General features: G+C 52.2%; 1 protein-coding gene across 3 annotated transcripts in view; it reads right to left on the minus strand.

The window, feature by feature from the left end:
• The window catches only part of E2F3 (E2F transcription factor 3), a 43,188-nt gene extending 34,416 nt beyond the window's left edge, over positions 1 to 8,772 (minus strand). For 2 of the 3 annotated variants that reach the window (XM_042806903.1, XM_042806902.1), the window contains exon 1: positions 8,424 to 8,772. In XM_042806903.1, coding sequence (XP_042662837.1) covers positions 8,424 to 8,747 — 324 coding nt within the window. In that variant the 5' untranslated portion in view covers positions 8,748 to 8,772. Of the gene's footprint in view, positions 1 to 7,800; positions 7,871 to 8,423 lie in introns of those variants that run through there. The other variant, XM_042806905.1, reaches the window with a different exon arrangement.
• Positions 8,773 to 9,185: the final 413 nt, after the last annotated feature.

The following is a 9,185-nucleotide window of genomic DNA, read 5'->3' on the forward strand; positions in this document are numbered from 1 at the left end:
GGGAGTCTAGATAGAAGGGATGCAAGCAAGTCTACATGTCAGTTTGTTTCTGAATGACAGGCAAGGGAAATTTGAAAGCTAAGTGTTATAGAGAGCCTAGTACACTTGCTCTGTGGAGAAGTGCTTCACTTTAAGATGTCTAAAAATCAAGTGGCTTGCAGAAAGAAAAATTGTATCTGTTACTGCACTCCGATTTTAGTAAGATTTTTTAATTAATGTGTAGAGCCAAAATTAAGAGAAAGTTAGAGAGAGAGAACTAGTAGAGTAGATCTATAAGCCTGACACAATATAGAAGAATTTGACTCTTACACTCCGTGGTGACAGCCACCATTGAGTCCTAAACCAGAGGCTTTTAATGTCACCTTAATTAACAAGGAAGTTTGCCAATGAGTTTCTTCCCACCCCCACTTTCTACCAGTAAGTTATGCAATATGCAACAACCTTTGAACCAACAGCTGTACAACCAAAAAAAAAAAAACTACTACACAAAAAAAAAAAAAGCCAACAGAACAGCATTGTAAAGAGAAAGTCTTTCGAGAAGTTCATTAATGAAAATTACTTCTAGAATCTATGCATACATTAACCAACACACACATACCACAAGTTAGAGCAGGAATGCTGGAGCTGAAGCAGCCAAGGCTAAGCAGACACCTCTTGTTATCTAGTTCCCTAGTATAATTTATTTTTACCAAAAATAGTTGTTCAGATATTTTCTACAAGTTTTCACACATCTTCGCAAAACGACTAGTGTCTTGCAATGTCTATGTGATGAGACTATAAAAGCCTGTTGTAAAGATATACAAATGAAAGGCAAAGTAATAGCAGCCTATGCTTTTAACGGTGGCTTGTTCATAAAAAGCTCAAGATACCAAGACCCAACGTCTGCAGTACAGCAAGTGTACATTGCAGGAAGCACCCAGTATCTTCCTGAAACGTGTCTCCTAGATCCTGGAAGTAGGGCACCTGAAAATGCCCTCAGCCTTAGGTCGTGGTCACTTCCGAGACTAGGTGAAGCCACATACAAGTTGGGTGAAATCTTGAAGGTGGATGCAAGTGATCAGATTAAATCTCCTACTTCAAGTGACAAAATGGGATACGGGTTTTACTTTTGGAAGTCGTTATTGACATCCCTGTGGAATAAACGGAAGCCATGCTTGCCTCCCTAACTCAGCACAGTCACAGAAAAGATGCCTGGCTGATTCCAAAAAGGCAATCTTCAACGCTCCACCTTTCCCTCCTAGCTCAGCCGTAGGCAAAAGATCTTCGGTGCAGAAGCCTGAAAGCTGCAGGACACGCACGTGCAGCACTGACAGAGTGAGTGAGCGTGCTAGTTTTCACACTGTAACAGGTCAACAACTGTTCACATTCATAAGTAGGACAGCAGAGACACAACACGTGCCATTAACCTTAGGCACGTTCAGTTTGCAAGCAGTTACCAACGCATTTGAGATGTATCCACAGATGTATAAAAGAAAGGCTAAAACGTATGAAGTAGTACGCTCCTACCATGCAGCAGAGGCCATTTTCAGCACGTTCCAGCTTCATCACCACCTAGCCAAACTCTTGTCTTCTCCCTTTACAGGGCCTGCAGACGTAAATATTTACCACATCTCACACTGAACCCACAAGGCATTAAGAACTCCACGAATGCCACAAGATCCAACAAATAATAGCACCATCCAAGCAGACAGCATAGTACTTCAAGAGACACCCATGCCAGGCATAGCACTTCCAAGTGTGGTTTTGGACCAACTCACTTGAGGAAAACAGAAGTGAAATAGTTCCCTTTTAAAGATGTGATAAGTTGGGCAATTTTGCCAAGTCTGTCTTTAGACAGAACTGAAATTGAAACCGAGTCCAAATACTTCAGCAGCAGCACCTCAAGCACTGCAGCAGCCCTGTCCGGAGGCTCCGGCAGCCTCCCTCCCGCCGCACACACTGTCCCCGGGCACGTGAAGGGGGTTTCTTCTCCCCAGAGCAGCACACACAATTCTGCTCTTGAAAAATAATGCAGGAAGCGATTAACTCTGCCAGCCAAAACAAAAGCCTGAAGTCCAACTTAGTCATTTGTCAGGATGAGAGTTGCCACCGTAGATACACACTCAGCACCGCCAGCCACAAATGAGATTATTTGTAGAGGCTGTAAAACCTGGAGATTTAGTTACACTAAGAAGAGCTTTCCATCCGCTGAGGCCTCGCTCTGGGCAGGGCTGGATCTACCTTACCACCACGGGTGCAAGAAGCCCATCTGAATTGAAGTTGCAGTCGCCAACCCATTCTTAGCAGGCAGCTCCTCCACAAACCAGGAGGAAAGCCTGAGCCACCTTCCCAGCCCTCCACACCAGCACCAGGACCAACGCTGCCACCACAGCCACGGCCATCAGCCCAGCACACACCTTCAGAAGTACAGCCTCAAGGTTTGAAAGGTGTCGTACTGGAAGGTACTACCAAAAAATCTCACGTCTTCATTTCTCACCCAATCCCCCTCTCGGTGCTCTGGACAGGAGGGGTGGGCTGGGTTCCCCTCCCACAGCCACACCGGGCCTACTGGTCTGCACAGGACAGGAGCTCCAAACAGGAACGGTGCTACTTCGTTTTCCTTTTTGCAACCCACGCTTTGTAATGAGCCATTCCCACGGTAGTGGGGCATGCTCACCCCCTCTCTCCACACCTCCGGTTTCCCTCCCAGGGCCAGGTTAAGACCTGGTGGAACCAGATGGCTCTGAAAGGCTCTCAGGCTCCCGCTCGGCCCGCAGAGTGGGTCTACCACATCTTCGAAACACCTCTCAAAGCTGCCAATCTCCAAAAGCTTCACAAGTGAAAACTCACAACTAACACTGTGTTTCTTATCACAGCCACGTGGTTCCTTTATAAAAGGGCACCTTTATTTTAACATTAATGGCTTTAATTTCAGAAGAAATTTAACGGTCTAGCACTCTTCATCTTGGAGAAGGCAACTGGTGACAGTAACGTATCGTAAACTGTGTAGAGAAACATATACGAGAACATCATTTTCACCTACCACAATATCTAGGATCACCCAATAACACTACAGACAGCAAGTTCAAAATTTAAAAAATAAAGGCAGAAACAAAGAAAATGTTTTTTTTTTCTTTCATAGAAGATAACTAAATCATATAACTTGTTGCTACCCAAGTTCAGAACTATAACTAGATTCAGACAGGGATCAGACAAAAATCACAGACCACTGGTAGTTATAAAACTCATTGTAACCCCTGACTGAGCAAGTGCTCTCTCAAAGTAAGCAGGAGAAAAACTGTCCTGTGCAAGCCGCCTTCTTGCATTCCTTCTGCAAACATTTGCCACAGTCGTAGTCACAGTAGTGGCAGAACCTTTCATCTCGCCAAATACAGGTCTTTCTAAGTTTAAAGAATTATCTTTTTAAAATGCTTGCACATACTCACAAATGAGTACACTGTAAGAATTAACAGTAGCACCAACATACCTGGGATAAAATGATGGGAAAAAAAAAAATGCCTTTAATTGCTCTATCAGTTGAAGCAACTTCCACGGTAGAAGAGACTGGCCATAAAGTGACCCATACCCAGCCTTTGGCAAGCAGGTCGGTGGCACAAGGAAGAGACCTTCACGGTGACAGCAGGCAAGACCAGCTTCTGAAAACTGAAGCTCAGTAAGCCGATTTAACACCTCACCACAAAATGCATGGGAAAGCTCCTGTCTCCTTCCTTCAGCTCACTCATCCCATCACGGGCCACGTGTGCCCAATACCTACCACATGCCGGACCTCACGCTCGTCAAACCCAGCTCTTTTACCTTGTTAAAGAGGCAGAAAACCAACCCAGCACAGCTGGATGCTCCCCAAGTGCAGAGGTGAGGAAAGAGCATTGCTTGGCCAGCGGCAGGGCAAAGGAGCTGCAACAGAAGAGGCTGTGAGGGAGAAGCAAGCCTACTCCTTCCAGCAACAGTAAAGCCTTTCTGTGGCTCAGCTGCTCGTGGAAACCTGCCAGAAGCCTTTATCATCGTGGGGCTACCATACTTCAGTGGCTCTGGTGCCGACGGAGCCACACCAGCATAGCTGGACTCTGCGTGAGGATAGCGAAGCCACCGGCAGCAAGCTACAGGCTATTTCTGTACCGTTTTATTAGGATGCCTGCTTTCCACTAGATGCTTGTTGGCAGAGTTAGGGCAATCAGGCTTTATACCTCTGAACTTTCCTCAGGCAGCTCTGCCAAAGGACCATGTGGTACCTCCTTGGGCTCAGCAGCAGTCTGTTGCTGGAGGAGATGGATTTAAAGCAAAGACACTCCCTTAAATGCTATTCAAAAAGCAAAGGCCCCAGTCTCATGCTAGCAGTCATTCCTAGTAACACCAACTATCAGGCAAAGACATACAAAAACTGGTCTGAGTGCGAAAACACCTGCGTCTTCACAAACTGTTATATTCCTGCAAAATATAGAAAAGCTCCTAGTTAGCTACCAACTTCCTTTATGCAACTTACAGGGCTTTCCTCCCATACCTTAAAACCTTGTTCAGTACTTATGTCCTATTTGGCCTGCTCCTTTACCCAACACCTAGGAGAACGATTGTGCGCTACCCCATTTTTCTCCCTGTCCAGCTGTGACTTGCTGAGAAGGAGGGAGGAAGAGGTGCTTTCTAAGCCACCAGAAAAATGAGAGAGGTGCTAAGTATTCAGTTTGGAAATGTAAATCCTCCCGCCCCCTTCTGAAGTATGCCGAACCAGCCTCTCCACAGCTCATGTCATCTAAAGGCCACAGGAGTTCTCTAAAGATATTCTTGTTAAGAGGATTTAGCCCCTTTTAAAAAGGACTTAACATGTGGGTGGTGTCTCCATTTAAGCATTTTCTCATGGCTAAGAAAATGGCCTTGTTCTTAAAGGCTTATCTTTATAACCCAAAGACAGTAAGAAATTCTCCACTATTTGAATTAGAAACATTTTGAGCAGCTTGCTTTTATAGCAGCCCCATTTTTAAGTACCAGGATTGGCAAATGGCAGTGACTTTCTCACACCAAGCGAGAAGGCAACACCAGCCAGAAAGCTTTCGGGGTACCTCGTCAAACAGTAATTTCTCCCATGTTTACACGATGAGCCCAGCTGGGTCGCAAGCTCACTGCCAGCAAAGCAGCACAGCATCCCTACCCCTGTGCCCTCTCCCTGGCCACCGCCTTCCTTCGATGGTCCCTGGCACTTACCAGACCTCCCGTTAGCTGGTTCGACCTGCCTGCCCAGCAGAAAAACCTGTATTTATTTATTCTGATCAGGGTTAATTTTCCATCCTGGGAAGCCTGAGATCCCAGAAGGGAAGCAGGGGAACAGCAGCAGCCCCCAGCGAGGCACGGGACCACCAGCTCCTTGCAGCAAGAACCGACCCCGTCTCCGGAGGCTCCGGCTTTCCCTGGGCGCACAAGCCGATGGTTGCTTTCCAAGGGTTAATTCTTCATTACCACTTGTGTCTAAGCTATGGCAGGGGTTCAGATCCGCCCGGTAACACTTTCTATTAACTCCACAGGAGGAAAAAAAAAAAAAAAAAAAAAGCTCCTCAAGTTAAAAGGGCAGGCAGCCTGGGTCAGAGCCCGCCCAAGCCTGGGCTCACCGGGGTACAAAGCCCCGTTAGCGACCCTCGGCCGCAGGAGCTGCAGTGGCAGAGCAAGACACGGGTTTTGGATAGCATGAAGACACCTGCTTGGGAGATGGCAAAACTCTCATCTGTCCAGGGCCGGAGCCGCCTGTTGTTACGGTCTAGGCCACTTTTCAAGGCTTTTCCAACACAGCTACACTGACACAAACACAGATAAGTGACTAATGAATTCCCGGGGGGGAAGCAGCTTACTCCAGCAAAAGAAACTTTTTAATTTGCTGGGAGAGTCAAACACCTCCCTGAACAGCCTCAACTATACCGCTGTAGTGACTCTTTTCCAGTCTTACCAGTTTATATTTGGAAGTGATGGGTGGGTTGCCCGTGCAGTTACATCTGCAAAGCTAGAGCATTTTCATAACCCTAACCAGCGCAGGTGTGCTGGCCAAATTTTAGACTTATCCCTACAGTCTTTTGCATATCAAGGACTTGTTTTCAGTTGGGGGGCTCGGACTCCATTCTCTACTTGCAACTCAACTAATCAAGTGCTAAATTTATACAGGTGCTACTCGCCAGAGCTCGCATTTTGTCACGCTTCTAAGCAGCCTCTGATATCAGTTTCTCAAAAATGCTCAGCTAGGAGCCAACCAGGAAAATACCCTCACCTCCCAGTCCCAGAAAACCCTTCATGAGTTTTGGGGAAAACTAGGCGGGAGCCGGAGAACTGCTGAAGGGCTGGATCCGCCTCCCCGCCAAGTGGTTTGAGGAGCAGAAAGCCAAGGCAGAGCAACTAGGGAGCTTCAGCCTTATTTCCCAAAAGACGGGGGGTCTGCGGCAAACCAGCGCGGCTGCAAGAGGGGCACGCACTCGAGCACGGCTGCCAGGGCAGAGCAGCCCCTTTCCAGGCACGGGCCACAGGTGGCTCGTGGTCCTGGGAGGGTGGCTAGCCAGAGCCAGTCGATACCGCCAGCCTGACCACGCTCTTCCTCCCTCATCCCACCTCTCCCCCCAAAGTAAATGGGGGGCGGGGGGGCGGGTGTGAGGGTGTACAACAAATTCAGGACTTGCGTGGGGACTTCCTTGCAGGTAGCAACCTTTAAGGTGGAAAGAAGCCTTCCTAGGTTTTTATGGCCAGGAGTTCCTGCCATTAGAGAGGTGAACGCTATACCAAAAAATAAAAATAAATTTAAATGCACTAAATTCATACTTAAAGGTCTGGTAGCGCCCATGAAGGAGAAATTTTTAGGAGCCCCCTATGATGCCAACGTCCCTCCCACAAAGCTGAAAAAACCTGCACAATTATTCTCCCTGAATCATCCTGGAACATATACTCCTCTTTGTATTCACTTAACACCACCTTCTAGGAATCAAACCTTCGCAGAGGACAGCCAAATATTTACAAAGTGGCTTGAACCAGCCTGCTTAACACCCAGCACTGCTGGGGTATGCTGAAGACCAGAAGCCCCCAAAAAAGGGGAAAAAAAAAAAAAAAATCAATTATCTTTCATAGCGAAGATGCTTCCATTAAAAAAGAAAATAAAATAGTAATCTAAAAAAAGCTTTGGATGGGATTTGATGAGCCTTGAAACTTCCATCACTACCTGAGCATCCAATACCTGCAAAAACCCACGTGGAAGGCAGCTCCTGCCATCCCCCCTGTCTCTCCCCAGCCACACGAAGGAGGAAAACGCCGCTCACAAGCTCTTGCAAAAGTATTTCAGAATTACAGCAGCATCCGATACCTGGACCATCACTGACTGGATGCCGGGGCGGGTGTGTGTGGGGGGGTGGGTGTTAAAACCCCATTTGCCCGGGTAGGGGCGCACCGGGGCGGGGGGGGGGGGGGGGGGGGGGATGGGGAGGGGGAAGAGGTGAGAGGGAGTTTAGCGAACCCACGCTGCCGGGCCGCGGTCGTGGACACCGTGGGCGAGGCGGGGGGAAATCACCTGCCCGCCAGAGGTAACCCCCCCCCCCCCCCGCCCACCCCCCCCGGCGTGGATGCCCTCCAACTCGGAGCCCACGAGGGCCAAACGCACACCCAAAACCAGCGAGGACAAAGGCAACCCCCACGAGTGGGAGGCAGCGGGGAGGGGGGGGGGGGGCGGAATTTTTTTGGGGCGGGGGGGGGGGGGAAGGTGGAAAATTTTAAAGGGGGGGGGGGGTGTGGAAATTTTCGGTGAGGTGGAGGGGGGGAGGTGGTGCCGCCGCCCCGCGAGTCACTGACCTGCTGCAGGGGCATTTCCGAGAGCGGCGGGGGCCGGGGGCGGCCGGCCGGCGGTCGGGCTGTCCCAGGCCAGAGGGAGGAGGAGGAGGAGGAGGAGGAGGAGGAGGAGGAAGCGGCGTCCCCCTCCCCGCCCGCCCCGGCTCCCAGTCACAGCCGCGGCCTCCGCGCACGTGTGCCAGACGTCACCGGCGGCTCCGGGGGGTGAAGCGGAGACACCGGCGGGGCACGGCCCGGCCCCCCCCGCCCCGGGGGCACCGCGGCCCCACCGCCGCCTTCTCGCTCTCGGCACCCCTGCGGCGGGACGTGGCGGGGGAAGATTTTTTTTTTTTTTTTTTAAATCCCCCCCCATTTTTTTTTTTTTTTCTCCCTTTTAAATCAGACCCGGCAGCGGAGGGTGGGGGGGGGGGGGGGGGGGGGGGGGAAAGGAGGCAGGAAAGTTTATTGCAACAAAGCGCTGCCTCCGCCTTTCCTGCCCTTCCCCTCACCATCCCCCCCCCCTCACCCTCCCCCCGCCCGACCCCGGGGCCCGGACGGCGGCGGGGAGAGGCCCTACCTGGCGCTGCTCCCCCACCGTCCCCTTCACCCTCCCGCGGGGACGGGGGGAAAAAAAAACCCAAAATTACCGGGGGGCGGCCTCCGCCTCCGCCGAGAGCGGGCTGCAGCAGCGCCGTCCTGCCGGCGGGTCCGTGGGGGGTGCAGTACAGCGAACTGCCAGCGGGCTGGCCGCCGTCCGCCGCCGGGGCAAAGGCACCGGGAGCCTGGGAAGCGGCGGAGGAGGAGGAGGAGGAGACAACACAGGGCGTCCCCGCCGCCGCGCCGGTGCTGCGGATGTGGATGAAGGTGCCGGCGGCAAAGCGGGCCGGGAAGGCGGCAGGGGCTGCTCTGGAGTCCGTGGACGGTGCGGGCGGCGGCGCTGCCGGGGCCGACGGCTGGAGTCCCCTTCTCATCCTTCCCTCCGGGTCTGTCCCCGCAGCCGCGTCTCCTCCTCCTCCTCCCCCCCGTCCCTCCCTCCCCCCCCCCCCCCCCCCCGGCCTTCCCGGCTCCTTTTCTCCTCGATGCCGAGGCCCCGCGCAAAATACTGGGGGCTGCGGGTGCCGGGGGGGCCCCGGCTGCAGGATGCGGGGCGCCGGGGGGGGGACGGAGGCGGCGGGGCGGGCAGATGCGGCGGATGGAGCGGGGCCGCTCCCGCTGTGTGGGGCCGGCTGGAAAATGGCTCCAGGAAGCGGCGGCTGCTGACAATGAATGAAGGGAAAGGAGACGGGTTACGCGCCAAGGGCCTCCCGCGAAACTCGGATTTCCCGCCCTCTTTTCAAACGAAATTTGCATGGCCCCGCCCCCGGGGCGCACCCCGCCCGCCTAGCCGCCTCATTGGCCCCCGTCGCCCT

This window comes from Tyto alba, unplaced genomic scaffold (genome assembly GCF_018691265.1).
Source record: "Tyto alba isolate M040663 unplaced genomic scaffold, T.alba_DEE_v4.0 Super-Scaffold_48, whole genome shotgun sequence".
Classification (NCBI taxonomy): domain Eukaryota; kingdom Metazoa; phylum Chordata; class Aves; order Strigiformes; family Tytonidae; genus Tyto; species Tyto alba.